Source organism: Pholcus phalangioides, unplaced genomic scaffold (genome assembly GCF_987345545.1).
Source record: "Pholcus phalangioides strain wild (caught in Gottingen) unplaced genomic scaffold, Ppha-v1.0 ptg000011l_1, whole genome shotgun sequence".
Taxonomy (NCBI): Eukaryota; Metazoa; Arthropoda; class Arachnida; order Araneae; family Pholcidae; genus Pholcus; species Pholcus phalangioides.
The window spans coordinates 21,246,640-21,269,078 of record NW_028301604.1 but is presented as its reverse complement, the minus strand read 5'-3'; the positions used below and the strand labels follow the sequence as shown (position 1 = coordinate 21,269,078).

Below are 22,439 nucleotides of genomic sequence, written 5' to 3'. Positions count from 1 at the left end.
TGATTTTTACATATCAGTATATGAGCATTAATATATAATTTTATTTACAAAAGACAGCTCCCGAGATGAGGTATATTAAAAATAGTAAATTACATATTTATGTGATTCAAAATATATAAAGTTATGAAGTTTTTGCAGATTTTGTACCTTCATGTGATACACATTTTATTTATGATATGGTAGCGTGGTGTCAAACTAAACTTTTTGAGAATAGAAATTTAAAAATTATGTTCTTCATTTTTATATTTTTGGTCAAAAAAAAAATCCAAAAAGTCACTAGAAATTAGCATCTTATTTCATCCTCTTTTACCAGCTACAGGCTTGATTTAAAATGTGAAGTTCATTTTTTTTTTTTTAATAATGTTTCTCAGCCACCTCATTGGGCATTTTGCCTGTTGTAACGTTGTATTTGTATTGTATAACTTGAGATACTTTTGTTATTCTTCCAGGAAATAACAGTGATTGACATTGAATAACATCCTTGATTAATTTATTTCTACCCTAATATTGTTGATAGAGCAGCAAAAAAGAAATTACCAACCATTTGATTAATGTCACTGATATCCCCTTCAAGGTTGACAATTGTTTCAGAAATTTTTTCTAAAGCAGCCTCATTTTCATTATATGTCTGGTTGTACAGTCCAGATGCTCGATCTAGAAGCCTTTCTGTTCTTCTGCGATGTCCTTCTGATTCGTGAAGTACAGCTCCTGTGTCTTGAACTTGCTTTTCTGCATTACGTGATCGTTGTTGAGCATCTTTCGTAATATTGAATGCACCTGGATGAAAGTTTGGAACAAAATACATATTTTATATGAATACATATTTTTAAGTTTTGCACTGCAAAAAAAATTGTCATAATTTTTTAAGGAAGTTTCAACAGATTTTGGGTATCTTGGAGCTTTCAATTTGAAAATCGATGTTACTTTTGACAAATTGGCTACAGTTTTGGAAATGTTGCATATTCTCAACATTTCAATATAGACTGCAGCCACTAATGTGTTCATGTAATTTGTTTACGGTAGTAAATGTCCTTTTGTATGCTGAAACATATAACAGAAAATTTAATTTACTTTTCATGCAAGACTTATTTTTTTAGCAATTCTGTTCTACAAAAAAATGACCATTGTTGATCAGAAACCAGCAAAACTCTGTGATCTAAATTTCGTTTAAAAAAAAAACCAAATACTTATCTATGCTAAATGAATCCAACAAAAGTGCTTGAACGATGAGTAAGCTGTTTCAAATATGAAATTATCAGTATAGGAAAATACAAAAATGATAATTTGTAAATTTCAAGGTTTTTTTTTGATAATTTAATGCCTGTTATAGCATTGTTCAGCTGGAGTGCATTGAGAATGTTTAGCACTTGATATGTTACATTGTTTAACCTATGGATCAAGGTGTATGATTTTAAAATCTGAAACTTTTTCTTGTCATTTTAAAGAGTGAGGAAAGTATCTGAAAGTACAAACTCCAGTAGTCAATTACTAAAATTTGGGAAGCAGTTTCACAACTGATGATCAAATTTTAATAATTGATAATTGTTATCCCATGTGAACATTGATGCTTAAGTTGCAATTTGTAGTCATTTTACAGATCCAGGATAGATTATTTGGATAATTCAAACTTTTTTCAGTGACTTTGGATTTTGAATTAACCAAGTTAAACTGTATTTACTTTCATATCTAATTAAGCACAGAATATTGACTGGATCAGTATTATGATGAAGATCTATTATTGAATGAAAGATGAATCAACAATAATCACTTACCTTCTACATTAGCCTCTTGAAGAGCAGTAGCATTATCTTTCAAAGCTTGAGCATCAATAGTAAGGTCTTTAGCTCGATTTTGTAAATCAGCCAAAGCCAAGTTGGCATCATATATACGTTGGGTTGTCAAATCTAACTCATTATCAACATTATCCAAATGTGTCTTCGTGACTGTCAAGTTATGCCTGCATAAGTGATAATGAGTAATTTGTGTCAGAAACTATATATAGCTTACATAAGTACTTTGAAATAAAGGAAAAAACTGCACTACAATCAAAGAATTCTGATCACTACATTTTGTATTTTTATTGCAATACAGTTTTGATACATTTTACTTTGCTAATACATTCAGTGCTCGATTTAATGAACCTTCAGCTTATGAATAGACACATTTTTGCATGCTAGTAAATGCTAGTCACAAACGGTATGCCTTAGAACTAATGTTAAAATCTGCTCCTCCCCTTTTATAAAACCATTTAGTTAATTTCTATTTAAGGAAAATTCTGTGACTTTCCTTGACTAATGTTTGACCTTTGCTTGCCTGACCATATGCACTTTGCTGGACCCCTCCATTACAGCAGTGACACTCAACGTGGTGCCCATTGTACCATTGTGTCTGTAAACAACAAACAATTTGCTATGTATCAATATAGTCACTATGCATCGCTATGTATGGTAACGCCTATATTATGCTTAATGAAGTATTTAGAAATAAAATTTGGACATTTGCAGCTACCATCCTCACAAAAAATTACACATGCATATCAAGGCATATAAAGTTGGGATCACTGCCATATAAAACACAAAAAAAGGAAAAATTTCTTTTACCTTACCAGCACCACAATCATTTCATGCAGCCAACTAAATAAAGATTTATTATTTATGGCTGATTTTGTACTGATTTTCTTCCATAACTGAGAGTTTTGTTCTCAAACTACTTGGTGTGGGGACCCAGCTGATGTAGTCATGTACTTGTGCAGCTGCCATGGTGCTACATTTCTTTCCCAAATACTTCCAGTCAGAAAGATTGTGACAAGAAGTGAACTAGTTTTGAAATATAACCTCTAAATGTTTTTTGATATATCAGACAGAGTTATGTGTTCAGGAGGTGTTGCAATTTATGTTCCAAATCAGAAGTGAGAAACTGATGATGGATGAATATTTTGCCCCCAATTTTGGGGCAATGACTCCTGCTGGATTCTAGCAATTTGGCTAATCAAAAACAAAATGTTACAAAATGGAAGAGAAAATTGGGAAAATTGATGCAATATTTGTTTTAACACTTGTTATTTGACAACAATTGGTAATATTAACAATTTAAATATCATTATTTAGTGACATTAGTGATTTAACTATCGTTATTTAGTGACATTAGTGATTTAACTATCGTTATTTAGTGACATTAGAGATTTAACAGTTGTTATTAGTGATACATTAATTGTTATTAGTGATACATTAATTGTTATTAGTGATACATTAATTGTTATTAGTGATACATTAATTGTTATTAGTGATACATTAATTGTTATTAGCTATTCAACAATTGATGTTAGCGGTTCAACAATTGTTATTATCAATTAAACAATTGCTATTAGCGGTTCAATAATTGTTATTAGCGGTTCAACAATTGTTATTATCAATTCAACAATTGTTATTCGCGATTCAACAATCGTTATCTGGTGACATTGGTGTTTAACACTTGTCATTTAGCTAAATTGGTGATGTAACACTAGCTGTTTAACCATATTGTTAAATTATTCTCGCGACCTCCACTGCACAATGGTAGAAATCTATCCAGCTTTTGCAATGGGAAGCCCAATTAAAACTATGATTCTCAGGGATAACTTTGAGCACAGGAACTTGCTGAGAAAATCTGAAAGTGGATTTGCAAAAAAAGTCTATCACACCTCTCTTATTTCATGACTTTTTCTTGACTTCTGTGACATTTATCTCATTTTGTGACCTTTTTCTTAACTTAGTGACTTTTCTATGATGGTAGACACCCTGTATTTTATGAACTCATTTTTTGTTTTTTAAAAATATTATCTGGCATTTTTAATTATTTAACCAATTCAATGAGTTTGTCATAAAAGCAGAGTTCAATTCAAACATTAAATATTTCCTAAGCAATATTTTGGAATAGTTAAAAGAATTAGACCTGCATCTCACAAAAATCAATATGGACAATTGTACAGATCACACTGAAGTTACTAATCTTTAAGCAATTCAATTGAATTTCTGAGTTTACTGAAACTACCACTTCTCTCAATGCTACAGCCTGTGGATCATGTAATCATTCATTTTAGGGATGGGACGAATAGTGATTTGGCCGAATAGCTGAATATGAACAAAGTGTGTGGTGTATGTGAAAATATGCAAAGGTGTAGTTATTGATGAAACTGAATTCTTTCACTGTACACAGTGCGAAGAACTTATACATCTGGTGTGTGATTGAACAATAAATCAGGTTTTCGAAAAACGTCAAAGAAAAAAAAAAGTGAATTGTCTGCAGACAGTGTAACCAGAAACAACAAACAGATCAAGAAGATGTAGAATCAATTGACAAAGATATCGCGTTAGTAGGAATGGAAAACATTAGAAGAGTAAAACAGGAAATAAAAAATATATTTGAGGCTGCCATAAGTAATGTGATGCAACAACAAAATTCCCTATTCTCTAGCAATAGCGATTCAAGAAGTTGTTAAGGCAATAGAATTTAATTCGAAACACATGGAGGAATTTGGAACAAAGAGATTTGGTGAAAATATAAATATTTTTTAAAAGTATATATATTATGTATAGGTCACTCATCTTTTAATTACAAATGACTCTTTTTATTAATTACTATTTTGACAGGTAAAACTTTTTGACAGTCATATTTTCTCCTATAATTGTCTATATTTTGACATTTGTCTCATACTTTTACTTGCATATGGTTACTTAATGACTGTGAAGGACAAAAGAAAACAAATATTAAATAATTTGGTAGAATCACATGACGAATTAAATCCTTTTAAAGGAATATATAAACACAATAATTGAAAGTGAATACAAGAAAATAATGTAGAAAAACAAAAAAAACTCAATATGCAGGCACAAATTTTCAATAATTATACTTCTGTTGGCAACCCATTTATTTCAGGAACATCACAAACATCTCGTTTCTCTCTTAAATTAAAAATTAAAAATGATGGCAAGTATGAAAAGCAAAAAACCTGAAAGTGAAATTGAAGATGACAAGATACAGACTTTGAAAGCAAAATTTTGAAGCAATGAAATTTTTTTTGCAGAATATGAAAATTTAAATTATCAAAGCAGGGCTCAAAAAGTAGATATTTCTGAACGGTTGCTACGCCTAAAATGCCATAAAGGGTTGGCATTTTCAATATAATTAGGCATAGTCACCTTTCAAAAATGCTTCCTTTTTCGTACCATGCATGGGGTTCCTCCTGATGACAGCCCATTGCGTAGGTTCTATTTCACTCTTGCATAAATTTCATCTTGTGTGGTTTTCTCTTTCTTCAATAATTATCTTTTGTGTATTATATATATTAATATACCTTATTATATATACACCTTAACAAATACAAGGTATATGTAGAAGGTGATTCAAAACTCAACATACAAACTTTTGGGGAGGTAGAAGAGGTAGAAACACAAAAACAGAACAGAATCAGAAAAAAAATTGTGTGTTCAACTATGGTATATGGATGGTAAGAATTTTGAGCACTTGTTGTGAAACTTAACATGTGCACGTACTGTCCTCGTGTAAAGTATCGCTAAATAAAGAGTTTTTCCACCCACTATTGGCTTGTCATTTCATTGTTTATTCTCCAGCTGATCAGTTTGGGGTTTCTGGTCATGCATTCCTATATGATTCTGTTTTCTACCTCCCCTAAAAGTTTTTACATTGAGTTTTGAATCACCCTGTGTATATATATATTTGGATAATCCAAGTTTTTGATAATCTGAGGTGATCTTCGCCCCCTTCAGCTTGAATTACTGTATAAAAATAAAAAGTCAATTATAGCAATGAACATTTTACTGTACCTTAATTGATTAACCAAATCTTGAATGTCTTCAACATCAGCACCAGTAATATTAGCACTGGCAAGTATCTCCCTGATTTCTTCTAGTTTTTCTTCCATTTCAGTGAATTCTTTTGTATAGGCACCAGTTGTCCCAGTCTGTTTGATTCTACTGGCAGCATCAAGTAATAATTGTGTTTGATCTATTACAATAGAAAAATAGAAATAACAACCTTGTATTGGTAAACCTTGATAAAAATGTGAGATTAATTCTACAGTAAGGAAATTGAAAAAAGAGAAGCCATAGAAGGAATCCATGAAAATTTTGAATTGAAATACGATAATTGGAAAGGGTAGCACAAACCACAGTCCAATGCATGAATTACAGTCTCATTATGAAATAAAACCAGTTATTCAGATTTTTAAGGGCTTAAAAAAGTAGAAAATGAGAGCTATTTTTCAAATGGTGGGAAAACCCAAACTCTTTGGAGAAACACAGATGACTGAGTAATGAAGGCAAAGCTTTTCTTCAAGTAACAGACATTGAGGGAGGTTATATAGTTGGATTCTGACAAGATGATCAGTCCTTTCCTTTTTATACAGATACAAACACAAAGGCCACAACAAGCAAAATGCCCAACAAAGCGGCAAAAAAAGATGCTCCTAAAAATTAAGATGTCAAATATATTTAAAATACAGCAACCCATATAATATAAATTCATATGCTTTAACCAATCTTATTCAAAATAGACATACTATATATACCATTCACTATTCTAATAAAGGCCATGCTCAGAGCTAAGGCTAGTATGAAAAGTAACAGATGTAAACACCACCACCTTTAAACAGCACAACAGAAATCGTCTAAGCCCCCCCCCCCCCTCAAAATGTTAAAATGTTATATCTTTTTTGATGTAGTAGTTTTTCTTCCAATTCTCAGCAGGTGAAAACTAAGGGGTATAGGGAAAAATGTTCCATTGGAAAATCAACTTTACAAAATATCTGAGCTTTCATAAATACTGATATGAGAGGCTTTTAATGATGTGAGATATCTCATCAATGCCACTTAAAGGGTTGAAAAACACATAGAGAGTCAAAGTAAATTATTAACTACCCTGGGTCCCAATCAGATGGAGTAATTGACACTCAACTATATATATACAAGCATGGTTTGGGAGCATCACATGCTTTAAGAATCAAAATATGCACTTACCCCATTCATACATAAATGGTACTAATTGAAAGCATGGAAATAAAAAGAAAATATGCATTTGAAATAATAATTATATTCCAACATTTTACATATACTTTATTAGCTCTTCAGTGATTATAAATGAGTTTCCCTCATGCACAGTGGAGCCGTGCTGTCAATTGATTGATTTGCTCATGCCAAAGTTTGAGTCAGAGGAAGCTTCAAAATTTTGTGCTACTGTTAGGACTAAACTGAGATAGAAAAAAGCTTCACAGAAGCATGCTAAACTTATCCATAAACTTGTCTACATCAGCTGTGCTTGAGAAATCAAGCTCTTGTGTTTAGCTAGCATTCTATTCTGGTTCTTGAAAGTATTGATGAAAAATAAAATGTTCATTTTCAGTTATTTTTCTCGGGGAAAAAACGTTTTAAGGGGTTAATCCAGAATAATAAAAATGCAGGTTTATAACTGAACATATATAATCATACAGAGTGTACAGGAAGTCCTTTAGACCTGAAATAACATGCAAACATAGAGCGCTACAGTTATGTATAACTTTGATAATGGGGAAAAAAGTACCCACAAACATTTAGATGCAATAAAAAAAAACGCATATAAAATAATAGTGCGGGGGATATGGAAACCAAAATTTGTATGCATCCTTTTTTCCCATAAAAAAAATGTGATTTGATAAAAATAATCTCCTTTTATTACACCAAATATCGATATTAATAATTGAAATTCATTATTTTTCACATTTTAAAAATGAGATTTCTGTATGTCTTTCAAGACCAAGTTATTTTACCACACAAGTAGAAAAAAAAAATCAAAAATTTCATTTACAGCAAGTTTTCCAGCAAATTTTTATCTAAGTGTCACTGGATAAATATCTCTCATCATAACAGAGAGAGTTCCAAATTTTTCTCATTGGAGTTTTTTGGATTTTGGGGGGTCATTTAAAAATTTCAATTTTTAGTTTTTTCAAACCATTATTCTTTTGCACTGCTTTTTTACTGCATCTGGAAGATCAGTCATCAAGTCACTTTAGCATACCATGATTTAGGTTGCATAGCTGCTGTTTCCTTACTTCACAAGTTATTTCAGCTCAAAAGGACTTTCCCTCGTATTGTGTACTAGATTGGCTCAAATGCCATGGATAACCAGCAAATTAGTTTGAAAAGATTGTAAACAAAACAAAAGTCCTACAGTGCAGTGAAAATTGTGTATTTATTCTCCAATCGTTATTTTCAGATATAAAACTTACAATTTCCTAATCCAAATTTTGATAATAATGAGTGTTACAATTAAATCTAGCATGTTCTTTGCTGTCTGAAACTTTAACTCTACCCATCAGAAAACTATGAAATGTTGGATCTTAATGGAGGGATGGAAAAGAAATTTGTGGAGCAAAAAGAAATAAAAAACATTCACCAATAGAGAATGTTTTCCATGTAAATTGTAGTGCACATACTAAATTTTCCAAACATGTGAACAAACAGCCCCAGCTTTATGGCAAGATACTTAAACATTTCCAGCAGAATCATTTAAATTCTCAATTCTTCACTAATAAATATTAAGTTGAGTTTTCAAGAATGTGCTTTGCTCGTAAAACTCTTTTATGAACACAAATATTCCACACCAAAAGCTATGTGGGAGTTTTTTGGCCTTTAAAAAAAAGCTTGAAAAAATGTTCCCGTCCCTCCATAAAGATGTTCCAAAAATTTTAATAATTCGCCAATGGTTAAGTTAAGGCTGTAAACAGCTCAGAAGAATCCAAATTCAATCACAAAAACCCAGAATATTGAGGTTTTTAAAGTTAAAAAAATTCTATAGAAACTCTTGGAACCCCATGGATAATCTTTAATGAGAATAAATTTCCCACAGGTAATCGAGAGTCCACTGAATATAAACAGTTAAAAACCTCAACGAAGAAATGTATTAACAAACCTTTCAATTCCTGCAAAATAGCATCCCAGTTATCAAAGCATTCTCCACATGCATCACAGTATGGAGCTGCTCCAGTATATCCTCTAGCACACTGGTCACATCGATATCCTGCAATGCCTTTTACACAAACACAGGAACCATCATCCCGTCGACATTGAAGACTTTGTGACCCTTCTCTATTGCACTCACATGCTAAAATGGATACAAAATAACATATTCTGTTTTTTGAAATGCAATCAAATCATCCGACAAACTGTTAAGCACAAACTTTTTATTGTACAAATATCTCCTTACATAAATGATTGAATATGAAATACTAGCTGTTACCCACAGCTTCGTTCGTGAGGATTTGGTAATCTGAAAATTGTTCAAAGATGATTCCCTCCAATAACATTCTAATCCCTCATGACTCCCTTGGGTTGCATTTCCAGAAATCCTGTCTCTACATAAAATATAATACTGAATGAATTTCATATTTATAGCTTCCATCGCTTTGGGCTCAGCAATGATTTCCCCACATAAATTTTAATCACCCTCCCCTTATGACCCCCTTACAGTATGAATTTTGAAAAATCCCTTGTTAGTGAGTTTTTCCATTACAAAGTAAAACTACCGACCAAATTTCATATTTGGTCGACCAAATATGAAATTTGGTCGGTACGATCCGACCAACGTATAGCATCAACGATTTCAGCTTATCGATGATTGTCCCATACAACTGTTGAGCCCTCTCATAACTATTTTAGGGGCTGAATTTCAAAAAATCCCTTCTTAGTTAGTCTTTATGTCATGAAATAAAACTACTGACCAAATTTCATAAATATAGCTCCAGCAGTTTTGGCTTGGTGATGATGAATCAGTCAGTGAGACAATTAGTCAGGACATGTTATTATATATATATATACACATATAAACCAATCAGAAATGAAATAAAATCAAATGACTGAAATGAAAAGTAATGATAAGTATGGAATTAATAAACTTTATTTGTGAATGATTAAAAAATTTTGAACAATTAAAATGTATCAAATTGATGATAAACAAGGTTTCATTTAATTAAAGCATCTGAAACATCATAGAATGTTCAATAAATGTTCTGTACTTGCAAGTTCATTTAATGGGAGGATGAATGAAAATTTTTTAATCTATATATATATATTGAATAAGATATATTACTGTAATATATACTCCAATTAGGGGCATCTACTGTAATACAGTAGATGCCCCTAATTAGAGTCACAGATAATGTCATCATTTGGGTGTTGCTAACACTACAGAATGAACCTACAATTAACCCAAAATTTATAAATGTCTCAAAGCAAACAATTTGGTTTATGAACATGCAAGTTGGAAAAAATTGTACTAAATCCAAAAGAAAACAATAGAGAAATCTGTTGTTTTTTTTTTTTTAAATTCCATCCCCTATATATGACTCCTCTTATCCAGCCCATGGATCAGCAAGTGATTTCAAACTCTGAGATTTTTACATCAAAAGCTTTTTCAAAGATGTTTTGCTATAATCTCTGATAAGGAATTAATACTCACGAACTTCTGGTAACGTAATTTTAATAGCCTACATTGCTTAGTTGTTATTGATAAAGCTTGACAGCAAGTGATTTAAAGAACCATGAATTTGACTGTTGTGGCCAGATGTTGCAGGCATAAATTTTGTGGAAATCAGGGCTCCCACTCAAAAAATGAGAAAAAGTAGGAAAACGCAGGACTAAAAAGTAGGATTGGGGAAGGTACCCTTAGACAACATAATCATAGCATAATGGAAAAGATTTCCTGAAAAAAAATTTTTTTTGCAAAAAAAAAAAATTTAACTGATTTTAACAAAAATATATAATTTTGAATTAACTTTTTTTTCCCCTAGCACTATTGCCGTCAAGCCAATACAAAATGACAAATGACTTGGTTACAAAACCAATTTTTGGCCAAAACAGTGCACTAGCAACCACAGATAATTCTTTGCTGTCTCTCCTCATATATATTACATTCTTTTTTGGAGCCTTCCAAAGTGAAGAGCTTGTCAACTCTCTTGGACAAGGCACAGCAAATTTCGAAGACGTAAGTTTTTTAAGAATGAGGCACCTTTGAGATCACTTTCGAAAGCACAATGCAAAATGTGTAAATTAAAAGATCCAATGTAAATAAGGCAGGGTGAACCAGATAGTTTTACTGTGTTGTTCATCATTTTTAAATTTTACTGTTTTGTTCACATTTTATTGTTCAATGCCAGGGTAATCATTTTTGACAAATGAAGCACTTCTATTTCTAGCTCTTTGCTGAGCATTGTAAATATTGTTTATGCCTCTTCATGCCTTAAAAATACAGAAGACAACAGACAACAACAAATACAGAATGCTACCGGGTAGCATCAGAATCACCAAACCTAGAATACGCCTATGTATCCAACTGCTTTCAAATGCAAACTGTTGTTTCACCTATTTGCACCATAATTTTGAATGATGAAAGTTACTGTCCAAGACCATGAAGTAATAAATAAAAAACCATTTTTCCATCCAGACAGAAGTTTTTAATGACTACTATACTTGTTGAACCCTCAAACTAAGCAAATGAAAAATTAATCAATCAAATGGTCCACATACACCCCCCCCCCTCCTCCAAATTACCTTAAAAATGATACAATTTCGGCTTTGGCAGAATCATTAATTGCATTCTCCAACATTTGTAATATTTGGCAATATATAAATAGTTTCCTGCTCAATTAAAATCAATTACACAAATTTTGTGGATAGGATTTGGTAAAAAAGTAGGAAAAGTAGGACAAAACCGAGAAAGTAGGACAAAAGTAGGACATTTTACCAAAAAGTAGGAAAAGTAGGGCGAGTGGGAGCCCTGGGAAATAAATAACAGTTGTTATGGGTCATTCATACATAGGATTAAACCTTTATGATGGAGTAAACAAAACACAAAATGGGCAGCAGAGAAAGAAAGATTTCATTTAAAGATTGGAAATCAAATTTAGTAAGTCAAAAAATTAATTTTCCGGTAAAAACAAATCAACATTTTTAAAATGTTACAGGGAATTTTTCTCTAATAGGGTTGCTAATAAATGGAATAGATTACCTCCCAAGGTAGTAAATTAGAACACAATTGACACGTTTAAAAAGTAATAGATAAACCGTTGGAAAAAATCAAGAAGCTATCCATACTTAGATAAGACAACCATAAATATTTTTATGGGTATATTGTATTATATATTATCATTATATATATACAGTAAAACCTGTCTTCAAGGGAATCAAAAGAGACAAAGTTTGTTTTTTTTTCATTGAACACAGGTTTTCGCTTAATACAGGTTCAATCGACATAACATGTAAAATTATGTAATCATCTTGTATGTAATTGAAATAAAATAAAAATAAATTACATAATTGAAATTAATATGTACATAATTTAAATATACTTAAAATAAAGTAATGTATATTATTTACTCTGTAATTACTAAACATTTACAGGTTTTCACAGCATCTGTATAAAACTTTACCCTTCGCTGTTCATCTGAATTGGTAACACTTACATTCTTTTTTTTACTTGCCTGAAATTTTCAATGAGGGTATCAATATCTGTCATGCCAGGTTCAATATTTATATTGTCATCTATGTTTATGTAATCCTCAGCACCACAGTTGAAACTAAGATTTTTGTTGGAGGGGAGCAACATAACTTTGATGCCCCCATCCACTGTAAAATTCAATGATTTACACCCCTAAATTTTGCTACCTGGGCAATCACACCACCCCACGTTCTTTTAATTGTGGCCCTGCTCAGCACTGCAATCAAGGAAAACATACAATTTTGACAGTCTTGCATATCATTTAAAAATCAAACTCTTTCACTGATTTCACTTCTAGAAAAGCCTGCTTTTCTGAAAAAAATTGTTACAGTTGAAGAAAGAGCATCTTTATCACTACGTATGGCTTTTTTAAACTATAGCATCAAGTACGGAAATGGTTTTTGCTAATTCTAAGTGTGACTGAAGTAGAACTCACATTGGCAAGCAAGAATTTGCATACAAAATTTCGATAGAACGCTTTAACATTTTGTATGATTTTATTTATTTGATCCTTTGTATATTGGTCGCAGAAAGTCATTATGCTTGTTTGAAATTTTCCGTTAGAGGGTAAAATTTTCCTTTTTGTTTCTGCATTAAATAGGATCCATTTAATCCAGGTTTTTTAATGTGTATTTTGGTCATTTGATCATTTTTGTCGCACCACTGTCATTTTCTGCACACGAGGGCTAATTAGACTCCGACCTACAATTTATTGCCAATTCCAAACGGCAGGCTTGTTTTTTATATTGTGGCATTGAAATCACGGGACCAAGATTTTTTTCTGTTGAAGATAGGTTTTACACTTTAATGCAGGTTCAGTTAAAGGCAGGTTTTACCGTATAAATGAAACTAAATATGGTTGTGGCTTTACTCTAGTATGAAGAAACCTAGTTACCTACCTCATAAGGTTCAAATTGAATCTCTCTAGGAAAATGTGTTTTCAGTGTTTGTTTAATGATTTCAGTTGGTTTTACTTTATGGACATGAGTGTGAAGCATTGTTGTAAAAGTTCAATCAGAAACCTCAGGGTTCCAGGAATGAATTAATTCATTTTACATTGATTACTATAGGAAAAATTGTTTTGGTTTGCAAACAGACTGTGCAGGAATGAATTAAGTTCCCAAACTGAGGATTGACTATACTTCATAACATGGTAAAAATTTTCATGTAGTTATCAGGATTTTGATTTACATTATAATTTTTTGCTGTCAATTTTTTTTTTTTTGCAAATTTTGAAGCTAATGTTGAATAGGACTTATTTTTCCCCTATTAGTTATCCTTATCACTTGGTCATAATATGTGCTGCTAGGTTTCTTTCAGGTATAGTTATCAATCGGTTATTGTATCAGAAACTCAGAGTCCCAATGTGATCACATTGAGCAGAATGCACTTTATTATTACAAATCGATGTGTGGATTTGTATTAAACACTGTTAAGTAATAAGAAGTATGTAAAATAAAAATTCCCAATCAATTAGAAATTATTAGAAACTAATGAGCATAACATTATTCAGTTGTTAGTATTTAGCAATAAAAGCCAATTACATAACCATATAAAGTGAAACTCACGGTAACACTGAACATGTGGATCACCCCAATAGTTTGCTTGACATTCATTGCAGCGTTCCCCACCTCGTCCAGGCTGACAAGAGCATTTTCCATCAAACTGAAAAAGAAAATAGAAAAATTTTAAATGCATCATAAAAGTGTTATCCCCTACCCCCACCCCCAATGAAAAAATATTCTATCGCAATTATTTTTTGCACATATACATATCACAGTGAAAGCCACACAAGCCACAACTACATATTACTTAACTCTTGAAACCTTAATTTTCAGCATAATTGCCTTTGGAGAATGAGAATAGGGAGATTTTTGCGCTGATCCAAATTATTTACAAAAATAAATATAAAAGGGATTTCTGTAAAACAAAATAGGGATTTTTCAATAACAAAAGTGAAACTATAGGGATTTTCTCCCTTACAAAGGTTTTTTAACAGCTGGCTGATTCAAAGATATATTTTGGAAAGAGAGAAAATTCAACTGCCCCGGCTGGAAATCGATCGCATGTCCTTTCACTTTCTGGGTGAATGCCCTAGACCACTAGATTACAAAGGCAACAAATATCTCAATGTTTCCTTGGAGCTCGTGTGCATTGAACAGGACCGTACATGGACAGTTGGACCTAACTCAGGATAAAGCTCACAAATGCTGACAATGCCACCAGATGGCGACTTATCTGAGGATGATGTCATTCTCCGCTATCCATACGAAAGTTTTTAATAGCTGGCTGACGCGAAGATATATTTTGGAAAGAGAGAAAATTCAACTGCCCCTGCTTTCCCTTTTTTTAAAAATGCTGATTTCTGTTATTAAATTCTCTAGATAATCACTGATACTTAAAATAATACTCTTATAATGCATAATATTAGAATATATCTAACAATCAAAATACTAAATTGTATAACTAAAATGTCCTTCAATTTGGCAGTGCTGGCTTTTATATATGATGCTTACAAAATTCCTATAACTTATTCTTAGTGCAAAAGTAAGAATGGGTAAGTTTGCCTATGATATGGTACGGTATATTTACTAGCACTCATAATGCAATGGTTTTTCAATTGAAGATGTATCTAAATGTGCAAAACAATGCTTTGGGTATTAAATCCTGCCAGCTCTGCTTTGATTGAAAATACTTTTTAAAAATCTAGATTTATACAGCCTATGCCATGAAATTTTTAGGTGAAAACAAATGCGTTTGGTGTATTAACAGGTACTGCACAAAAAAAGTTTATTTGTAATGAAATTTTGGACACATCAGAAAATTTAAAATGACAAAACAGGTAATTTTTCTCAGTAGTTACAATTCAAAATAGAAAAAACATGTTAACCTACATAAAAAAATAAGTGTTTTGTTATTTAACATATCTATCCATCAGGTTAAAAAAAACAAACAACAAAACCATTTGACACCATTGACAATAAGTTTTTGACTGTTTTAATACTGAGCTAGTTTCCGAGGTCAAAAACCTAACCGTAATATTCTAATACAAATACAAATACACATACATTGCCACAGCAGGCAAAATGCCCAACGAGGTGGCTGAGAAAAAGATGCCCATAAAAATATGTATGTCATATATTTCAAAAATATAGTAACCCAATTAAAAATGCAATTAACAAAAATTGTAAACAATATATACACATGATAAAATATTATACAATGCCCATAAAGAATAGTTATGGTTGTCTTATTCTAAGTATGGATAGCTTCTCGATTTACCCCAACATGTTTCTATCGCATATATTTAGAATAAACAGTTCTATTTCGCTTAGTAAATTGAACACTGGTAATCAGTAGTTTAGATTAAAAAAAATGGACCCTAAAATTATACATTGTCTGTTCTAGATTTTTGGTATGTCAAAAAATTTAAAATTGCAAATTGTAACTAATATGTTTTAATTATTGTAATAAGTTAATGTTTAAAAATAAAATTTAATGTACAAAAACAAGTTTCTCATCATGTTATATACCTATTATGGTCAGAATATTATCCAACAGCATTCATTTAGGTTTTTGATGGCTTAAACCAGTTTTTGATGCTTATCGTGTCAAAAAACCGATTTTGACATCAAAAACCCAACCCTGGCTAAACCACCTATTAATGGACACTCATTTAGTGGACAAAAATTTCTGTCCCACAAATGTCTGTTACCAAGAGTTTCCACAGTAAAAAAAAGGAGCGTTGCTGACAAGTGCTGAAACCATTGTAAGGTTGTCATTCTCTGTTGCTTTTCCATCATTTTCCTTCAGTAGAGCTTCAAAGTAGCTTTTCATGGTTTGGTGGAACGGCATAAGGCTGAAAAGCACAGTAAAGATGTGGAACTCTCAATTTGTTCTCCCTCATATAAACTCTCAGTTGATTGGCCCTGAAACCAGTCGTTTTGGATTTTGTTAGTTCAGAACTGCCTTTACCAGATGTGGGGACCAGTGATAAAATAAATGGGGGCCCCTTCAGAGGACAAAATTCACATATTACTTGTACTTTTCATATTTCCTGTGATTCTAGGAAATCTGATCTATAAAATCTTCCTAACATTTTCTAATGTGGACTGAACTTCACTCAGATAACTGAAACAGGGTTGGCAGATTTCTAACACATGGCAGTTTTTGAACATTTAAACTGTCATGTCAAAAATCTCAAATATTGCTTTTCTATATAAAAATTCCCATCGGAAATACACAAGTTAATTGCATATAATGTTAAGCATTATGTTCATAGGTGGAGATAGGAGATAGACTTGGAAGTCTGGGGGGGGGGGGCACGATGATTATGATGTGAATTCATATATACATTAGAACAGTTGACTCAACTTTTGATGCTACACACTCTGCCCATGATGATTATGTTATATAAAGAATAAATACTTAATATGCTTGTAAAATAATTTTGTCCTATTTGCAGAATTATTTTTGACAATATACCTTTTTTTTCTTATAAAATATACAACTTGAATAAAGCATAGCATAAATGCTGAAGGAAAAACTATGGAATGATTTGATATTCTTCAATTCAAGATGATTCTTGGTCTTCCAAAATTTTTTTAACTGCTTATATATATGTATAGATATAAACATCTGCTGTACTCCTTTTATAACAGATAGGTGTTTAAAAAATTCTTTTATACCATGTATGTAATGCTGATTTATGTTATTAAATTATCACTGAGATAAGATAATCACTGATACTTAAAACAATAAATACCCTTATTGTGTAATAACATTAGAATATATCAAGCAATCAAAATACTAAATTTTAGGACTAAAATGTCCTTTAATTTAGAAGTGCTGATTGTATATGATGCTTAAGAACAACTCCTATAACTCATTCGTAGTGCAAAAGTAGGAATAACTAATTTTGACTATGATATGGTATATTTACTTGCATTTATATAGTGCAATAGTTTTCCAATTGAAGCTGTACCTGAATGTGCAAAACAAACGCTTAGGGTATCAAGTTCTGCCAGCTCTGGGTTGATTGAATATACTCTTTAAAATTTTGGATTTATACAACTTAATCTAAGATAAAAGTAAGTTTTTTGCAATTTAACATATCTATATCAGGTTAAAAAAAGTATTTGACAACAAGATTTTGACTGTTTTAATACTGAGTTGGTTTTTGAAGTAAAAACTTAACCCTGATGCCCCATCACACATATTTTGAATAAACAGCTCTATTTTGCTTAGCAAATTGAAAACAGGTAATGAGTAGTTTGGATAAATAAACCATAAAATTATATTTTATATGTTCTAAACTTTTTTATGTTGAAAAATTCAAAATTGCAAATTATAATTAATATTTTGTTTTAATTATTCTAATAAACTTATGTTTAAAAATAAAACAATGCAATAAAAGTATCTCATCATTTTATATACCTATTGTGTTCAAAACATTATCCAAAAGCAGTAAGTTTTTGGTAGTTTAAACCAATTTTTGACACTTGTCATGTCGTGACATCAAAAATCCAACCCTGAATTGAAACCTCAGATAATATGGACCTTGCAGAATTTTTGGATAATAATGAAATCAATAAAGCCGTAAATGGTTAAAATTGCACAAAAGTTATTTTTAATTACCATATTTAATCTCTAATTACTATGGAGAAGCAAGGTGTTTTGCAAGTGATTTTACTGCACCTATTTTTAAATCAGTTTATGAAAAGTTCCTTATTAGTATATTATAAAGTGTTTATTCACCTCAAATAAAATTGTAATTCATTAGTTGATTAATAAAATTCATTTAATGTTTCACCACTGTGAAAGGGTTTACTGTATTGCACATTTGTGTACAGAAAGTAGCAATACCTACAATTTTATTAACACTCACAGTGATCAGATGGTGCGAATACCCTTATTAGATACCCTTGGGAAAATGAAAACAGATAAAGAACTTAAAAATAAAATTGAAAGCAATTTTAGAGCGAGATTTAAAAAGATGTCATTATGGGGGGGGGGGGATAGTTATCATAGTAAAGGATATCAAGGAGTTTAACATTAGCCTATGTGCAATGCCAAGCAATGTTTGAAAGAAGAAGAAAAAACACACATTACAGTATTTATTAACAATTTTTTTTCCGTGATATAATTTACCAGTATATCAAGCATTATTTTGTAGAACAATTCAAACAAACAAAGAGGAAATACCTAAACAATGACTCCCAGACATACTCGTGTAAAACAATACCCGGATTGAGAACTTTTAACATCAGACTTTCAGTAGGGCAAAATGAGTTAGTGAAGAAGACTGATATAGACTGTTTGTCTATAAATTGTAATTTTGTGCTGAGACTCTGCATTTTCTCATGTGCACAGCACAGACACATATCCCCTTTGCAATATGAATCTTTCCCCTATGCATCAGCAAGAAGAATGGAAGCTGTGGATCCACTATTCCAGGGGCGACCTATGAGTCACAACCCAAAGTTTGGTCATAGGAAGTCCTACGATAAATAACACAAAATCCAGCTACAAGCCAGTTATAAATATATTAGATGCGCTACTGGGGGGGGGGGGTTTCATGGGCATCTTAATGGTCTCGGTCACGTAGGATCCAGACATTTTTGGGGTCCTCTTGAACCATGATTTTGTAAATGATATTTTTCAGGAAAAGTCTGCATTCAAAAACACATACGGTTACTATAGAATGCTGGGAAAATATCTATGTGAAAATATGATCACAATGGAAAAAATATTGATGAACATTCAAATTGATGTGAATTTTAATAGGTGAGAGAAATATAGTTCCAAAATTAATGGAAAATATAATGGAAGAATAATGAGAGAAATAATTCCAGAATTAATGAAAGAAATAACTTCAGAACTAGTAAAAGCTTTTTAAACACACAATTTGGGGCTTCTGTTTGATTTAGGGTCCTGGGCTCAAGCCTGTTGACTCAACTGTTAATAAGCCACTGACTGGTCTCACTAAACATTTTGTTAATCAAAACAAGATTTAACAAGAATTTTCAAATTAAAAGTAGAGGATGGGTTGTGAAGTCTATCCTGTTGTTAGTTTTGGGGCACGGCTAAAAAAGGTTAAGAATCCCTGCATTATTCAATGGAGGTTCTAGGGTAGATGGCAATAAAGATAAATGAAGGGCATTTAATGATATTTTTGCATTAGATTATAACAAGGACAGTGATGTTTCAAGTAGGGTCAAACCATGGGTTGATAAGGAATTCAATGGAATTTTAATTAAAAATGAGGAAGTACTTCAGCTTCTCAGGATTTTACCTGCTAGCAAACACAAATTAGATAACATTTATCCCAGTTCCTTAGGGATAAGCTAAAGAACTGTTTTTGCTGTTACATAGATTTACAGGAGTAATGTTGCAGAGGATATTGTCCCACGGATTGGAAACTCATTAATTTAGTCCCTATTTTTTAAAAGGGTCACAGGAAAACTGTCTCAAATTATCACAGATGAGTTTGACTGGCTCTTCTGTAAAATACTCGAAATTATCATTGCAAGACAACTCGTGAATCTCGATTTTCACGAGTTACCTTGGAGGGAGAGTAATAATGTTTTGGCAGAAAATCAGCATGGGTTCAGGAAGGGATAGTCATGTGTAACAAATCTCCTTTACTTTTATGATCATATGACTAAGGCTTGGGGGAAAGGAAAAGATACTGATGTTGTCTATCTTGATTTCCAGAAGGCATTCAATTGGGTCCACCATGTTAATTGTTGAAGAGCTTATATGAGATTGGAATTGAAGGCAACTTGTTGAATTGGATAGAATTGCCTGATAGAAAAGATTGCTGAATTGGATATGTGCCCTGTTTCCCAACATGTATTTCTCTCAAATGTGCTGATGACTTTTCAGCAGAAATTTATGGAAATTTTTGAGACACAACCATGCCCTTCAGGGCAATGTGCTGATAGTATTGTGGTGATAGAATCTGGTGGTGCCCAGTTCACTATATAGCAAAGTTTCACTATATTCTGCAGCATTTTAAGTAAAACTTGATTGATAAAGAATAAGATTTAACTGAAAAGCCTTAAAATTTTTAGTAGCTTTTATTAACTTATATTTTCACCAACCTCATTACACTCAGTTGAATATGAACCAACTGGATCACAAAGACAAGGTTCGCACCCTTTTCTGCTGGAAATATTCCAATGATTTGGTACACAGCGATCACATGATAGACCAACAACATTTGGTAAACATGGGCACTGTCCTGTAGTTGCATCACATGCCCCAGCAGAGCTGTCAGTACCCAGTGTATTACACACACATCCTGGCATAAAAGAAATAATAAAATGAGTTGAAAATACATATGAAAAAATTTGTGAATATATATAGAAAAAATTGTAGACAAAGGTGAAGAATATACAAGTGCCACACAAAAATAATTATAATTCAATAAAGCCAAGTGACATTACAGCAATAAGAACAATTAAATTAACATGAAAATTTAAAATATATATATTAATCATCCACAATAAGAAAATTTTTTGTCTTATATGTATACACAATAGAACTTGGTTAATTTGAATTTTGATTAATTCAAACTTTTATGAACTCCTCGTGAGCTTTCTATCTGATTTAATATTGAAAAATTTCTTATTTCATTCAATTTTTTTGGATAATTCAAAGTTGGAGATAAAAAATCATGATTTTTGTATGAGCAAATTTAGTTTGGAAAAATTCTACAAGGAGTCAGACTTTGCTTTTCTTGATCAATTCGTTAAACAACAAATTTTTAAAGGCAAATAAAAAAATAAATTTAAAAATTCTGTTTTTTTCTACTTTTTTTATTTTCAATATTCGAGCTATATTGTTCTCGTATACAGGGTGTAAAGTTAACTTTTTACACACCATTTATCTTTTAAAGCAGTGTTTCCCAAAGTGGGCATTATCGCCCCCTGGTGGGTGATGGAATGGTCCGGGGCGATAGAAGCTACTGGTTTAACATATGGGTTTGCTTGAGTGGGGGGGGGGGGACGATGAGAGAGAAAAAAATTTCTGAAGAAAGGAGACGATGTAGAACAAAAAGTTTGAGAAACTATGTTTTAAACCATTGGTTAATAGAAACATACTTTCAATTAAAAAGTATCGAAATAATGTGTCCATTTTGGGTTATGTCATTTAGAAAGAGATTACCTTTGGGGTGAAAGAATAAGGATATTTAGAAAAAATGTAGATGTACCCAAAATATTTTGAAATGATCGCTATACTCGTTTTGGAACTATACAAGAAGAAAAAAAGATTGACATTTGCGGCCCGATCGCAACACCATGCCTTAAATTCATTTCGAGCGGGAATTACAAGAAAATTCGAATGGACCAATGGGATAGCACTATTCCGCAAATGTCCAATCAGGATGCTGCATTAGTATCTCATGCAGGCTCACAGCTTCATTCTGACCACGACGTTTGAAGTGAACAGACGTAGTTCTTCCGCTGAGCAACCGAGCGTGGAGATTTGGTATTCAACCCGAATGGGAAACTCGGTCAGCAAAAATAGTGGTTAAATTTTTCCTCTGAAGACGGCACCCGTTGGTGTTGAAATGCATTAGGACTTTTATTATTTTTTGTGTATTTGCCTTATTCGTTGGTGTCTTCTAAATATTCTTGGGCAAAGTGATGATGATGAATAAATGATGTGGCAGAAAACTGTTGTACTGCTGTCATCCTGTGCTTGTACCTCAAAGTGATGCTGATGATGATTATGACGTCTATTCGAAAAGCCTCATTAAGGAATGTTATCAAGCTTGTGTGTCGATATCCGGTGACACACTACAGAGAGTCACTGACAATTTCATTCTTCGTTTGCGACATGTGTATTGTGTGAAAGGTTAACATTTTGAATCGCTTTTGATGTGAATGCAATGAGTGCTGCTTGCATTA

General features: G+C 32.1%; 1 protein-coding gene across 5 annotated transcripts in view; it reads right to left on the bottom strand.

The window, feature by feature from the left end:
* LanB1 (laminin subunit beta-1) overlaps window positions 1–22,439 on the bottom strand; it is a 169,827-nt gene that overhangs the window by 28,359 nt on the left and 119,029 nt on the right. For 3 of the 5 annotated variants that reach the window (XM_089239264.1, XM_089239266.1, XM_089239268.1), the window contains 7 exons: window positions 20,628–20,827; window positions 14,091–14,187; window positions 8,941–9,132; window positions 7,014–7,034; window positions 5,823–6,003; window positions 1,773–1,957; window positions 542–777 (listed from right to left, as the gene is read on the bottom strand). In XM_089239264.1, the coding sequence (XP_089095390.1) occupies window positions 542–777; window positions 1,773–1,957; window positions 5,823–6,003; window positions 7,014–7,034; window positions 8,941–9,132; window positions 14,091–14,187; window positions 20,628–20,827 (1,112 nt within the window). The remainder of the gene's footprint in view (window positions 1–541; window positions 778–1,772; window positions 1,958–5,822; window positions 6,004–7,013; window positions 7,035–8,940; window positions 9,133–14,090; window positions 14,188–20,627; window positions 20,828–22,439) is intronic. The other 2 variants (XM_089239267.1, XM_089239265.1) reach the window with 1 other exon arrangement.